Source organism: Pleurodeles waltl, chromosome 5, assembly GCF_031143425.1.
Source record: "Pleurodeles waltl isolate 20211129_DDA chromosome 5, aPleWal1.hap1.20221129, whole genome shotgun sequence".
In the NCBI taxonomy this organism is placed as follows: domain Eukaryota; kingdom Metazoa; phylum Chordata; class Amphibia; order Caudata; family Salamandridae; genus Pleurodeles; species Pleurodeles waltl.
In genome coordinates this window covers 88,941,539-88,957,777 of record NC_090444.1, presented here as the reverse complement: position 1 = coordinate 88,957,777, position 16,239 = coordinate 88,941,539, and the positions used below count along the sequence as shown (strand labels likewise).

General features: G+C 45.3%; 1 protein-coding gene across 1 annotated transcript in view; it reads left to right on the top strand.

Moving 5' to 3' along the window:
• The first annotated feature begins 429 nt into the window (after positions 1-429).
• Positions 430-16,239, top strand: part of LOC138295398 (fucolectin-like) — a 71,826-nt gene continuing 56,016 nt past the window's right edge. Inside the window, exons 1-3 of the mRNA XM_069233668.1 lie at positions 430-501; positions 9,667-9,722; positions 14,761-15,052. Of these exons, the coding sequence (XP_069089769.1) occupies positions 9,668-9,722; positions 14,761-15,052 (347 nt within the window). The 5' untranslated portion in view covers positions 430-501; position 9,667. The remainder of the gene's footprint in view (positions 502-9,666; positions 9,723-14,760; positions 15,053-16,239) is intronic.

Sequence of the window (16,239 nt, the reverse complement as noted above, 5' to 3'; positions counted from 1 at the left end):
TTGTGATTTGGAATCGTTTCTAACCTTTAGATAAGTGTTGTTGGCATTAACTGGGTGGAGGTGGCAAGTGGTCTGTGCATATAATGCACAGGGAGTAGTTACTTTCTCTAACCCTGGGTAAACAGTCGCCGCACCCCAAATGGGTAGGTTCTGAGATAAGTGCTACCTACGAACAAACGCACAATGCACAGGAATGCAGAAGGCAAAGGGGACACTCAAAGGCGACAGGTTCACCATATATTGACTTAACTTTGGCACATTTCCTTCTTTTGGTCTTTGTCAAGCAAACTCACATAACAAGTTTCCTGCAGACAAATAATTAACCCATCTAAGAATGACTGGGAGGCCAAATCGCATCAGAGGTCAAAATGAGATCTGATTTTCTTTTTGTTCTCCTAAATATATAAGTCATCCATTGGTTTCCTGGAGTACAGACTCGGGACCTGTGAAGTGGACGTCTGGACAGCACAGCCCCCGTGACGGACACTCCCGCTCGGTCAGGTGAGGTCTGCTCCGTGTCCACTCATCTTCTGCCCCAAATTGGGAATGGTTGCAGCTGGCTTCATTGGTCCATCAAGGACCAAGTACTTTTTTCGGTGGAGAATATAGTGCGTGTATTCAAGTGACTTCAAACCCAGCTGATCAGAAATATATTAAAGTCTATTTATTTATTTATTTATTTGCGGTATTCCTTGAGCTTGACCGTTGCCACAAGAGCAGCAAAGCGCTAGACAATAGACTGGCGAGTAAAGTTAAGCAGTTAACACAGTGCTTAATTTGATCTGGTGCGGTGCACCAGCAATTATTTTTAAGGGCCGGCACTTACTTTTCTGCCTCAATCATTTACTGCGAGCAAAAGACACACAGAAAGATGGAGGAATAAAAAAACAAAAACCCGTCACAAGGGGAGAAAGCTAAAAGCTGCAAGAGTGAGCTGAAGGGGCAGGGAGTGGCTGTAAATGGATTAAAAAGGGTTGAGGTGGCTTCAGGATTGCGCTGCCTCAGTATTCAGTGATGCACATTTAATTGCAGCAGCCACAAGTTTAGGAGGAGAGGTTTGAGCACCGGCACGTTTTTATGTACAAATTAAGCACTGCGTTCACCAGAGCGAGGCAAGGTTAGGCAGAAAATGAAAGAAGAGTTAGCATCACACTGAGGGCGGAGGAGAGATGAGTCTTCAGAGCATTGAAAGAAGCCACAACGCTGGGACCACGGAGGATGTCTTCTGCCAGGAGGCTCCAAGTTGGGAGTAGATCACCACTAACCATTGGTATCAGTCCAGGATTTCACCCTGGCCCAACCCTTTGCAATGCGCTGTTCACTGTTGCTGAAGTTAAATATTCAAAGAAAAGTGAAGCTTCTTCACTAATTCCCAGTGTGTCCATATTGTCTATTTTATAAGTCACGTGCATTTGCATCTCAATGCTCTAACTACATTATTGGAGCTTCATAAAACAACTAAAACTGGAGTTGTCCAGGTTACACTTGGACTAACCTTGAGCATCAATAGGAGCAAGTGAGGAATATCAGCGGGGGGTCATGCTCGCAAGGTGTTTGGACCCCACTTCCTTATAATCTTGGTCTTTCCTTTCAAACTAGACAGCGCTTTGAAGTAACTCAGAGGTAATATCCAGCGCTACGTAACATTTCCAAATAAATAACTACATAAATAGAACGTTGTTTGTGCACTACTGCTCTAACGAAGTATTCACACTTCTAGTAACATTTAAGAACAATAAAAGATTAGCTGTGAAAATCACTGCATAATGTTGAGATCATGTAAATAATAATGCACCGCTTTATTAAAAAAAAAAAAAAAAAACACAGGGAATAGTCCTCTGGCTGCAGAAGGTGGTCTGTGGCCTGCTCTCTCTTTATGCCTTCTCTTCAATGCTGGACAAAGACTATTGCAATAGATACTGTTACCCAGATTCACTAAAGCTTTGCACAGCAGCAAAGTGACAAAAGTGATGCAATGTGACACACTGGTATTTACTTTCCATCCAACAGGTATTTTTTTTGCTGGAAAGCTGCTCTTTTCTCAGCTCAGTGTTGTCCTGCTCTGCTACTGTGTGTCAAGGGGGCATTACTTGGCCCATGCCACCTCTGACCCTCCATCTGTCACTCAATCAAATGTTGGGCTCTCTCCCACTCATATGCGCACTCTTGTAAGCACTGTATCCACACACGTCACCAGGGGCGTGGCTACCACTGGTGCAGCTGGTGCAATGCAACCGGGTCCAGAGGTGAGAGGGGCCCAGTCCTGCCTGCACTACTCGCTGTACAGAGCTGGGCCACTCAAGGCAGCGCTGAGCTCTTCTGCCTGACAGCTGGGGTGAGGGGCTGGATTCTCCACCCGTGATGTCAGAAGTGATGTCAGACCAAGCCTTTGAACTAGGGCAGGGCATGCTGTCCTCTAGCCAGAGGCACATAAGCATGTGTTGGGGTTCTGCTACAGTCAGTTAACTATATTAAAAAACAATCTGAGACATGTTGGCCTGCTGACCGCAGGAAGCCACCATCCCCATGATGGCTGTGATTCCCAATGGGTCACAAACTGCGACCTCCCTCATTAATATTCATGAGGTGGCTCGATTTGAGAGCCAATAGGAATTCCAATTTGAAAGATGTAAGGGCCAGATGTAGCAACCAGTTTGCATGTCGCAAACTGCGAAAAACGCAGTTTGGGACATGCAAAACGGCCTTCGCGATGCAGAGTCACATTTTGCGAGTCGGTACCGACTCGCAAAATGTGATTCCGACTCGCAAATAGGAAGGGGTGTTCCCTTCCTATTTGCGACCACATCGCCATGCTGAGTTGCTTTGTGACCGCAAAAGCGGTCACAAACCAACTCGCAGTTACCACCCACTTGAAGTGGGTGGTAACGCATTCGCAAACGGGAAGGGGTCCCCATGGGACCCCTTCCCCTTTGTGAATGTCGCTGAAAATATTTTTTCAGAGCAGGCAGTGGTCCAATGGACCACTGCCTGCTCTGAAAAAATGAAACCAAATGGTTTCATTATTTTTTTGAATTGCAACTCGTTTTCCTTTAAGGAAAACGGGCTGCAATTCAAAAAAAAAAAAAAACTGCTTTAATAAAAAAGAAGTCACAGACATGGAGGTCTGCTGTCTCCAGCAGGCTACCATCCCTGTGAGTGCAGGGACTCGCTATGCGGTCGCAATTTGCGACCCACCTCATAAATATTCATGAGGTGGGTCTGTGCGACCACATAGCGAGTCACAGAAGGTGTCTGAGACACCTTTCTGCATGCACTATTGCGAGTTGCAATTTGCGAGTCGGTATGACTCGCAATTTGCAAGTCGCAAAAGTTTTTCTTGCTACATCTGGCCCTAAGTCTTTTTACACCAGGAATTGCAAATTCCTAATTGTGATTCGCTAAGAATCGCAATTAGAAAATCACAATGCTATATTTTTGTACATTTGACTTATGGTGCCTCATTCAAAGGGATAAACTGGTCCTCCAATCCTGGTGTGAAAGAACAGCAGCAGACACAGCTAGCAGTGTGAACACTGAGCCGTCAATTGTCCAGCAGGCCAAGGTACACCAATCCTAGCAGGATAATTCACAATTGGTGAATCTGTTTCTGTATCACATGAATGTGATTGAAATATGAGCTGCCCTGCAACGCCTTTCAATGTGTCAGTTACCTACCAAAGTTCAGATATAATTCTTTTAAAACCCATCCTAAAATATAGCACAAGCAAAATGCATCAGATTTTTGTCAGCAGTTAAAGTGCCATCTGATTGTTTTTTTTACTGCTTGCCTGGTGATGTGCAGGTCTCTTTACGTTTACAAAAAGTGGTTGCCAAGGTAATGTGCTCTCAGAAAAAATGGGAGAGGAAAGGCTCGTACAACTCCATTTTTTGTAACGGATTCAGTACTGCTTCTAAGCACTAACCATCACTGTGCTTTGTCTAATTTGAAAAGCACAGTTTCACTACCCCACATGCTACCAAAGCAAGTTGAGCATCAGTTTGTGTCCACATCGCCTACTCTTAAACCATTACTTCTCACTAGTTTTGCATAAAAGCTCTCCTTCCAACACTGCACCTCCTTTAACTTGGGCAAATGCACTCCTCAAGAAACATGAGAGTTTCTTCAGTAACCCTGGTTACTCCATAGACTCCGGTGCAAGCACCCGTCATCCTCTTCAGACAGTAGTGAACAGTGAGACTCCACTCCTGTTTGTAAGGCCTGTGATGGTGGAACGAGTGGACTCCACTCATGTTTATAAGGCCAGTGATGGTGGTGCGAGTGAGACTCCACTCATGTATGTAACGCTAGTGATGGTGGCGCAAGTGAAACTCCACTCATGTTTGTAAGGCCAGTGAGGGTACACAAGTGAGACTCCACTCCTCTTTGGAAGGCCAGTGATGGTGGCGGGAGTGAGACTCCACTCATGTTTGTAAGGCCACTGAGGGTACACGAGTGAGACTCCACTCCTGTTTGTAAGGCCAGTGGCGGTAGACGAGTGAGACTCCACTCATGTTTGTAAGGCCAGTGATGGTGGCACAAGTGAGACTGCACTCATGTTTGTAAGGCCAGTGAGGATGGAACGAGTGGACTCCACCCATGTTTGTAAGGCCAGTGACGGTAGATGAGGGAGACTCCACTCCTGTTTGTAACGTCAGTGATGGTGGCGCAAGTGAGACTCCACTCCTGTTTGTAAGGCCAGTGATGGTGGTTCGAGTGAGACTCCACTCATGTTTGTAAGGCCAGTCAGGGTAGACGAGTGAAACTCCACTCCTGTTTGTAAGGCCAGTGACGGTAGACGAGTGAGACTCCACTCATTTTTGTAAGGTCAGTGACGGTGGAACGAGTGGACTCCACTCATGTTTGTAAGGCCAGTTGTGGTGGTGCGTGTGAGACTCCACTCATGTTTGTAAGGCGAGTGATGGTGGAATGACTGGACTCTACTCTTGTTTGTAAGTCCAGTAACTGTAGACAAGTGAGACTCCATTCCTGTTTGTAAGGCTAGTGATGGTGGCATGAGTGAGACTCCACTCCTGTTTGTAAGGCCTGTGATGGTGGAACGAGTGGACTCCACTCATGTTTGTAAGGCCAGTGATGGTAGATGAGTGAGACTCCACTCATGTTTGTAAGGCCAGTGATGGTAGCGCAAGTGAAACTCCACTCATGTTTGTAAGGCCAGTGAGGATGGAACGAGTGGACTCCACCCATGTTTGTAAGGCCAGTGACGGTAGATGAGTGAGACTCCACTCCTGTTTGTAAGGCCTGTGATGGTGGCGCAAGTGAGACTCCACTCATGTTTGTAAAGCCAGTGATGGTGGCGCGAGTGAGACTCCACTCATGTTTGTAAGGCCAGTGAGGGTACACGAGTGAGACTCCACTCTTGTTTGTAAGGCCAGTGATGGTAGACAAGTGAGACTCCACTCATTTTTGTAAGGCTAGTTATTGCGGCTCGAGTGAGACTCCACTCATGTTTGTAAGGGCAGCGAGGGTACACGAGTGAGACTCCACTCCTGTTTGGAAGGCCAGTGATGGTGGCACGAGTGAGACTCCACTCATGTTTGTAAGGTCAGTGAGGGTACACGAGTGAGACTCCACTCCTGTTTGTAGGGCAAGTGGCGGTAGACGAGTGAGACTCCACTCATGTTTGTAAGGCCAGTGATGGTGGAACGAGTGGACTCCACCCATGTTTGTAAGGCCAGTGACGGTAGACGAGTGAGACTCCACTCCTGTTTGTAAGGCCAGTGATGGTGGCGCGAGTGAGACTCTGCTCATGTTTGTAAGGGCAGTGAGGGTACACGAGTGAGACTCCACTCCTGTTTGGAAGGCCAGTGATGGTGGCGTGAGTGAGACTCCACTCATGTTTGTAAGGTCAGTGAGGGTACATGAGTGAGACTCCACTCATGTTTGTAAGGCCAGTGGCGGTAGAAGAGTGAGACTCCACTCATGATTGTAAGGCCAGTGATGATGGCGCGAGTGAGCCTGCACTCATTTTTGTAAGGCCAGTTATGGTGGAACGAGTGGACTCCACTCATGTTTGTAAGGCCAGTGACGGTAATCGAGTGAGACTCCACTCCTGTTTGTAAGGCCAGTGATGGTGGCGCGAGTGAGACTCCACTCCTGTTTGTAAGGCCAGTGATGGTGGCGCGAGTGAGACTCCATTCCAGTTGTAAGGTCACTAAGGGTGCGTGACTGAGACTCCAATCCAGTTTGTAAGGCCACTGAGGGTACGCAAGTGAGTCTCCACTCATGTTTGTAAGGCCACTCAGTGTACGCGAGTGACACTCCACTCTTGTAAAGCTAGTGAAAGTGCTCAAGTGAGACTACACTCAGTTCTATGGTGCTATTAAGTACGTCAAGGAGACGAGAGTGAGCACTTGTTGCGAAGCTGTGTAACTAGTCTGAGCGCAGAATTTTATAGTAGGTTTCTGAGTTAAGCTTACACTTTGCTTCCCATTGTTCTGAGTGAGTGAATCTTGCATTGGTGTTACTTGTTCTGTACAAGCTGCACTGTGTGTGAGGGAAGCTTGCATTGGTGTTACTTGTTCTGTACAAGCTGCACTGTGTGTGAGGGAAGCTTGCATGCACGTGACTTGGTCCATAGTACTACTAAACAAGGGTGTTTTGTACTGCAGCCTCCTTGTGTCCGATGCTGTGTGTGAGGGTAGCTTGTTTATTTCTGTGTGTGGGATCAGCTCATACTGTGGTTGTCTGTAGTGCAGGTCAACTGCATGACAGGCTTTCAGCGTGCTGTGTGTGTGCCTGTCCGTTTAGATGTGAGAGGAGCTTGCTGTGCTACTGCTCATAATGTGCCTGTCTGGGCATGTACTGGTGAGACACCACAACTGCTGCCTGTGTTGTAATGTCGGTGTGTATGTGTGTGTGTGTGTGTGTGTGTGAGAGAGAGAGAGGTGCTTTCAATGTTGATGGTTGTTGTGACGTGGGATGTGGTGTGTTGGGTACCTGGACTCAGACATCAGGGCATGGTATCCTGTATTGCACATCAGGAGAAGGCAACAAGAGTGTGAATGTTAAAGATGCAAATTCCTCCTGCCCGTGGACACTGGAGGAAGCCAAAGCGATGCACAGCTGTTATACTGTTACAACCTTTGCATAAGTTAACCACAGAAAACTCTCTCCTTTGCCAAACTTTTCAAACGATGAGGGGGACTTTATGTAATATTCTCATTGAAAGAATGATATCCCCAGAACACTTGCTTTACCCTTACGGGTGCGCATAGCTCATCTACTGCAGGGTTCATTTTGATATTTTTGTTCTTGTAGTTTTGTTTTTCATGTTAAAAGTTCACAGCTACAAGTCACAGAATGTAAAAATAAAACTGAACTGAGTGAGCTCTGCACTCCCCATTGGTAAAGCTGAAAAATATGCATTAGTTTAAGGAATAAATACATTTGTTCTACGGTTATTTGGTGCTCCATCAGGATTATTAATCTTGTCTGCTAGAGAGAGAAGCAGAATTAGGGGCAGTATAGAGGCAGACCAGACAGGCGGGACCGGGCATGAGCCCAGGGCACAGTGACTGCATGAAAGAATAATAGTGGTATCATCTGGATATTTCCTGACTTAATGGCTGTTGGTTAAGATCCATTCCCCACTGAAGGCCAGGTTCACAAAGGGACTTATGAGTCGTAAAGTTATGAGTGTGATGGATGGAATCCACGCACTGAGAACTGCAGTGCGGCGATTCTGCCTCGAGTGGGGAGACTCCGCCCTGAGCGGGAAGACTCCACCTTGAGCGGGGAGGCTCCACCCCGAGTAGGGAGACTCCACCCTGAGCAGGGAGACTCTACCCTGAGCGGGGAGACTGTGCCTCGGGTGGGGAGACTCCGCCCTGAGCGGGGAGACTCCGCCTCGAGTGGGGAGGCTCCACCCTGAGCGGGGAGACTGTGCCTCGGGTGGGGAGACTCCGCCCTGAGCGGGGAGACTCCGCTTCGAGCGGGGAGACTGTGCACTCGCAACTTTACAAGTCATAGATCCCTTTGTGAACCAATTGTTTTACATTATCTAGTCACTTGGTCACAATAAAAGCTCACAAACAGATCCCCTGACAATGAGGAAGGTCAGGCGATAAATGCTGTAACCTATAAATGTATTTTTGCTCAATCTCAGCTTGTGACTACCCCAAGGTAGAATCTCCACACGGAGGTGCCCAGCGTGGCATGCAGTGGCCACACCGGGCATGTGACTGTGATGAATGTGAAATCTTAAACTGGGATATTAAGGCCAAATATGGACTCCACCCTCCGTTGGCTTCCCATAGAGGCAAGATCTATCTACAAAACTGCATGTATCACCCACAAAGCCTTGCACTCCTCCTCCCCTCGCTACCTGGTGAATAAACTGAAACTCTCTGGGGGCTCCAGACCATCACGTAATGCAGAAAAGTTATTGCTTGAACCTCCCATTTTCAAGAAGGAAAGATTGATGGCCCAATCCTTTTCAGGCAACGCGGTGAGAATCTGGAACTCACTTCCACCTCAGCTTCGGACCACCACCTCTTCCCAGGCCTTCAAAACTGACCTCAAAGCTCTCCTCCTTCAAAGACACTTCCAAAGTTAATTCAAGCCCTCTGTTTTCAGAAGGAAGTCCTTCCATTATAGGATATTCTGTTCTCCATGCCTATAGAAGTGCCTTCCCAGGGTGTTTTTGTGTTTTGAGTGTCTGCCATTTAGTGCAGTATTTTACCTCTACCTGTATCTTGTACTCGTTTGTAACATGCACACAGCACCTTTCCTTTTCAACGTATCATTTGCAACCTCTTATATCTTGTTTGCTTTTGATACATGCACAACGGCCACCACTGCCTCATGTAACGTAACTATTGTTTTAGTGTTTTGAGTGTCTATCATTGATTGCAACTTTTTTTACCTCTATTCGTACTTTATGTGCTCTTGTAACCTGCACACGTCACTTTTTCCTCTCATAACGTATCGTTTGCTACCTCGTTTATTTTTTGCTCTTGATACGTGCACAATTATCACAATTGCCTCTTGTAATGTAACGCTTGTTTTTGTAACAGGCTCACTTGTAATTCTTCTCCTCTTGTATCTTTACTTTGCCTATTGTGAAGCGCTCTGACACCTTCGGGTAAAGTCCGCGCTATATAAAAACGCATTAAATAAATAAAAAATAAAAAAAATAAAAAACTCAAAGTAGTGATGTCGGAGCATCTGAGAAGAATAGCCTGAGCATCTCCACGGCAATGGGAGGTGGTATCTGTCCAATTGGAGGCAGAAGAAAAAGAAAGCACAGGGTGCAAAGGACAATCTGAGGCTGAGGCAGAAAGGCCGCTATTATTGGAGGGGAATATACATTTGTCAGAAATCAGTTCCCAGGACAGCAGTCGGGAGTTGCTCCCCCGCTAGGTGTGGGAGGATGGAGGGATCTTCTGCTCTGCACTAGACCCTTGGAAGCTTTGCTTGGACACCACACTTCCGGAGCTTCCAGGTTTAAAACAGCAGACACAATGGGCCGCTCTGCGCAAGGGCTCATGGGATCCGGGTATCTTACTCTGGAGCTATGACGTCCGATTATTCAATCGATGACTTAAGACTGTCCGTTTGTCACCTACATTTTCACACTACATGGTGGTGTTTACCGTAAATTTCTATTGTGCACTGAATGCGTATTTCTTCTTATTTTCTTGCAGGATGAAAGCCCTCCTTCTGTGCTGTGCTCTGCTCGCCAGTGCTGCAGGAAACCCAGGTAATGGTGGCCCAAGGTTTACAGAAAATGAAAGCATCTGCTAATAGATTCATACTGATGGGGAAGGAGAAGGAGCTGGTTGGAGCGCGCTGTGCGCACGAGTGTGCAGTTATCCAACGCCCCTGGTTGTAGGCCAAGGCAGTATCCGTGGGCAGGCAGGGGGGTGGTGGTGGTGGTGTGTGCCAGGGCCTTTAAGTTGTTAGCTGGTTGGATTTATAGATAGTGCTTCATACCGAGCTTCTGTTGTTTCAAAGCGCTGTAAATGACAGCGTTGCGACCGCTCAACTTAATTCATTTACCATGCTTGGAAGGATGAGAGGGTAAGATGGCCATGCCAGGAATAGAGATCCTCGGGTAGGGAAAGAAAAGTTAGAAAAAACATTTGGCACCAGAATTAAAATAGGAGAGCAAAAGGGGGTAATTTCAGGAGAGAAAGTCCCACCTAGAACTGCAGATTATTTTAAAACCATCTTTGAAAAATGTTGCTGGGCTGGATAATAGTCAAACAGGGAGAGGAGCAGGGATTTAATTTTTCTGAATATCCAGCTCTGCAATGCTGTAGGAGGGAAGCAGAATGTGCCTGGTCCCAAATTCAGATCAAGCTTCTGATCTCAGGCTTTGGGAATGAATGTTGACAGAGACCTGGGGTGGAGTGAAGTGTGAAACCACCTTGCAAGAAAGGAACAGACAAGGTGGAAGCCCAAATACGGGAACAGCTCGAGTTTAAGCAGAATGGGCCGAGTTAAAGTCATCTCATCCATGAGCTGTGAACTATAAGCAATCCGAAAAAGAGCGAGACAATCAAGGGACATCACACCCCCTCTGACAAATTCAATCACCTTGCCTCCCAACATCAAAGTCATACTAGTACTTAAAATACAGTATTCCATGCAGGAGGTAACACATCATATAGTTTTTCTGCTAAAAATAATATGACATTTGGCAGTTCGTCATTGTCCTATAGGAAGAGTCCAGTGCACACTAACTCTGAATGGAGTGATCACAATATCAGCACACAACTAAATTCAGCCCAAGACTCTAAAGCATTTCACAGAACTTCTCTTGGTGAAAGATACGTAGTAAAAGTGTGGATAAATATACATAATATATGGGATCCTGTAATCCCTGTGTAAACGCCTGTCTCTAATTTCCTTATAATCAGCCACTTGTGATGCACTGATTATAAAGACGTCAGGACTCGACTATTAAAAGTTATTACAGTTGAGTTCCGACATCACAATGCCTGCTGCCAAGCATAAATGAAGCACCTGTTTAAAGCAACAAAACCGAACATTGCCTCACTGTTTTCTGCTATATTTTGTAGCTTATAATGACAAGCAGAGAGAACATGTTTAGTTCTTCACCCACTACATACAGAAAATCTAGACTCTTTCAGCATGTTTCTACACATTCTGAGCTACTGACTTGCATTGAACTGTCTCTAACACCTGTTGCAACAAATATCTAACTTAGCTCTAGACGTTTTATTTTATTTTTCATGTTTGCAAACATGCTCGCTCTTTCATATGCACCAGGGTTTTAAATGTTTTAAATGGTCAGTGACTTGCAAAACCTGGCAATTTACCAGATGCTAAAATAAATCAATCTCCAGCAACATCCACCTGAAGAGTAAACATTTTTACCATCTTTCACATTTCCCCCACCTCTCCTGCTCTTTCACCAAAATAATAGCCTATTTTCAATTCCTGATCTTTGGAGCATGCTGTACACACTTCAGTAGTTTAACATTCGTGTAATACTGTGCCAGTAGACCTACAAAAGACAGACCTGATTTACTTTTCTAGTCACTAACAACACAAATTAGCAAAATAATTCCAAAACTAAAGAATCCTCAAACCCACAGTCATCCCTGTTGCCTCCTACTCCCACCCTCCTCTTTTTCCTGGTGATCCAAGGACTTGTGGTTGGTCTCAGTGTCACCACAGCTGAGCTCAGCTGAGATAAGTCACTTAGGGCTAGATGTACAAAGCATTTTTGTGTTCTCACATGGCTGATTCTGCGTTTGTAACTGCAAAAATGCTTTTTGTGATGTACAAAGCCCAATTTGTGATTTGGTAACTTGCTACCGAACTGCAATTTGTTTTTTGTGATTCAGTATTTGGAAGGGGCATGTTGAGGGAGTTCCTTCCTAGTACTGAATTGGAATTGTATGAAAAAGTGTGTTGCAACCAAAAATGCAGTAGCAAACATTTGCAATTTACCGCCAATTGAAAGTTGGTGGTAAACCATTTTGCAGATCGGAATGGGTTCCCGAGGGACTCCTCCTTTGAGAATGGTTGAAAAAACGAAACTTCAAACTTTCATTCTTTTCTTTTTGAACGCATCTAATTTTTCTTTAAGAAAAACGGGCTGCATTTGAAATAGGAGATTGCTTTAGCAATTACAGACATAGTGGTCTACTGACCTCAGCAGGCCACCATTCATGAGATGGCTGTGATTCCTAATAGGTTGCAAATTGTCACCTACCTCCTTGTTATTCATGAGATGGGTCTATTTGTGACCTAATAGGAATCGCTAATGACAGTGAAAAGTTTCATACATTAGGAATAATGGTTTACAAATTGCAATTCGCAGAAAATCGCATTTAGGAAATCGCTATTCCTATCTTCATACATCTGGTCCCAAGTTCCAAAAAAGGGAGTGAGGTGATCTATAGATCAACCTGAGCCATAAAAACGTTTGCAATCACAAAGCCAGCTCAACAGAACTGAAAATGGAAAACAGTGTATTGCGATTCTACTGGGCATTACTAATCAGGATGCAAGTGTTGCAATCCTCTAAAAGCTGCATAAAAAAGAACACAGCCAAAAGGCGTTCCTCCATCCTTGTGATTCTCAGCAGAATACACACGTGCTTTGTGACCGCTTCTGCGGACACAAAGTGCAAACTGTCCAAATTTCATTGCTTCCTTTCAGCTTTAGCAGGCTGCAATCATGGGGTTCTGCAGACTTCCCACTGACCACTTCAGGGGCTGCCCTATGACATATTTACAATGTGACACTTGTGGCATTGTAGGGGATGCAATGCAGGTGTCCTGCAACTTTGACTGCTGCAAAGATGGTCTGCTGTCCAACGTAGACCCCTAATCCCCACGATGTGTTACTTTTCGCCAGAAGTCCCCACCCAATCCTCATCCATTAAAGTTAGGAGGTCAGCGGATTGTGATTTTTTGCAGAAAATCTCTTTGTAGAGCAAGGGTGCATACAAATAAGTGGGTCCCCTGATTCTCCCATATATTAATCGGTATTGGGCTGAATGGGCCCTCCTGAAGGCTTGGGGGGGGGCGTTGAATGATTTGGGGGCCCCCAAAGTACAGGGGTCCTAAAGGGCTGAGTTGCAGTGCTGTTTGAGCATCCCTGATACTGCAAAGAGAGCGTCTAGTAGCACTGCAGAGTAACAATCATGCTGTGACCAGTCTCTCTGGTGCATCAGGTCCCAAGCTGTCTTGATTGCTTAATTATAACTCACTATGTAACTGGCTACAGGGGTTTTTGCTTAGGAATTTATCATTTCATTTCCCCTTATGGAAACATTCCCTATACTATCCTCACCAGTCCTGTAGTGTAAGGATCGTGTTGGATCCTGGTTCCAGCAGCTATTTTGGGGCGGGATCTGGAATTCAACCGTCCCAAGGAAATATGCTGAATTTGTCATGGTGTAGTATCCCAAATTAGGGAAATAATTTGCAGCACCCGCAGGTTGTCTGCATTTCATTCAAAGCAGTGGCCTCTAGGCCGGAGGGGGCATTCTTATTTTCACTTCCAGCCAGGCCTAAAACAAAAGGCTTGATTTAAAGGGCCAGAGTCCTCCTTTTATTCAAGCACCATTCTGGCTGGGAGCCCTCTGGAGCCTAAAACCTAGATGCCAATGCAATGGAAGGACACAGAGGCACAAAGCTTATCATTACACAAGTACTTTAGAGAACCCTTCATGTAAGAAATGTGCACACATTAAGAATGCAAGATGTATCTATGTGTAAGAGTAATTACACTAATAATTATTAAAATAGTACCTACTAGTTTATTTTTTATTCAGTACTTTTATAGAGCTACTCATCTCCTCGGAGGGTGTCAGAGCACTGTACATCACACACAGAAACACAATAAATCATACAAGTATGTAAATCAATGTAAAGAAATATTACTTAAGGCAATGAGGGTTTTAAACTGTAGGCGTCACATATAAACCAAATATGTTAAGAGTGAATGAGCGGGAGAAACACAAAATTAGGATATAAAACATAACACACTGATTGGGGTTGTGTGTACTAACAAGAATATTAATTCCCAGAGGAGCTCTTCTTTGCAATCTTAGAATAAAAAATAGATTGAGAAACAAAAACAGTAGAGATCTAAACACATGATATACATATTGCATGCAGCGTCTTGATTTTGGTAAATAAAAGACTGCTATAATAGAATTGCAACTTATGAACTGGAAGTAACAAATGATCTTAGTGTCAAAAGCGGTAGACCACTTACTTATCAACATAAAGTAGAAATCTGGATCTGCATGTTACACATTCTGCTTTGCAGCAGGTATATTAACCCTCTATGCTAATTTATGAGTCAATACTGTGACTGGACAAGACACAGAACTCTTCCAGAACTGCATTAACCACCAAAGTTAGCTTGCCACTATTATTCTCCCCTCGAAATAGCTGGGCATGCAAAGATCTCTGCACCAGGTGCCTTAACCCTGTAAGATATTTTAAAATACAGCCTCTTTCTGCCCAACTAAGTAAGATAGAACAGATTTGCTGTCACATTGGTCCTTTGTCTTTGTTGCCAATTTCTTTACAGCAGATTTTTAAAAATAAATGTATATGCTGTCTGTCAGACTGTGCTTTTCAAGCTCCACCCCTTGTGACTCCACTCCCCCTTTTATCTGCCACAACCTGGCCCCTAGGTTATGGGTTCCCTGAGCAAAGTGTTTCCAATTCCAACACTGAGCATCACAATGTCCTCTGCTTTCTCTGTTGTGCAGCTCACAACTTCCTTGTCGTTTCTTCTTTCAGTCGAAAACGTGGCTCTGCGCGGCAAGGCCACACAGTCAAGTGTGATCCTGGGCTGGGCTGTCCCAGCGGGAGCTTACAACGCCATCGATGGGAACCTGGACTCCGATTACTACCACGGCTCATGCGCCATCACCAACTATCAGATGTCTCCCTGGTGGAGGGTCGACCTACTGGCACCGCACAAAGTGCTGCATGTTGCAATCACCAACACGGTTCTCTATCCTGAACGGATGAATGGAGCGGAAATTCGCATTGGTGACTCCATAGAAAACGACGGGAACAGCAATCCACTGTAAGTTCATTAAAAATGTGTTATTAGCACTAAAAATGTGGGTTCAGCTTACAGTTTTCAATTAGGACCATTCATTACAGACACATCGTAAGGGGGGCATTGTGAATCAGCGGATTAGTATATTTGTAGCATCAGTCCATCTGTATTTGTTTTCATAGTGCCATGTTCAGGAAGGTCAACTCAGCGTTTCATCCTCCTGAGGTCAATAAACTGAGCACGGTTGAACTAAGCAACAATAAACATCTGTTATTTAGCACCAAGAAGCCCTTAAGTGAACGTGCATCTAATACACAGGTCATGTTAAGGATAAGGTCGCCATATCAGAGGGTAGTGCTAAGCGTATAAAGCACACACATAGACCGTGTGTGAGATTCACACTCAATAAAGAAATCCAACACCAATTTATGAAAATAGCATGTACTTTTAAATAAATTTTGATGTCAAGATCACCGGCATCAGGTGAGTACTTTTTAAGTTATACATTTTTAGTTTTCAGAAGTTGACAGTTCAGTTTTTGGGTGCAGTAATGTTATCCTGTTGGGGAAAAACATGTACTGCATTTGGACACTTCACACCAACTTATGAGTCTGTTCTCCAAGATTTAAGGTGAATATGGGGCAGGGTCCAAGGCCACACCAAAGGGTCACTTTGGGAGGCTCTGGGGCATCCGGGTACAGTAATGTGTTAAGGCATCGGGTGTCCCATTCACTTCAATAGGAAACGGTCCGGTTAGGAAGTTGCTGCAAGCTGAAATTGGAAGGTCAGTCCAGGGGATCTGATCCTTGAGGTCATCAAGCACGTGGGGACATTGGCGGTACACTTCTCCTTGGGCTGTGGGGCTCGGGTGCTGTGGTGGCTTTTGGCATTGTGTCCAGTGCTGGAGTTACTCACAGTTGGAGGGGGTCTACAGAAAGAGGCTGGAGGCGGTGAGTGGAAGTCCAGTCTGGCTAAACCCAGCAATGGGCTCAGCTCCAGAGGGCCTCAGGACCCCGTGGCCACCGTTGACTCCCTCAGAGTTGGGCTGCAGTGCTCAGGTGCAGAAGTGCTTTGAGGCGTTGGCGCACGGTGGTCAGGGACATGCTCTGGGTCTTGGTAACCTTGTGAAGAGGGGAAACAGGGCAGTGGGGCCACTCTTCTGAATGGCCTTGTTCATCCTGACATTCCTCAACAGTAGGTCTGCTTTGGTG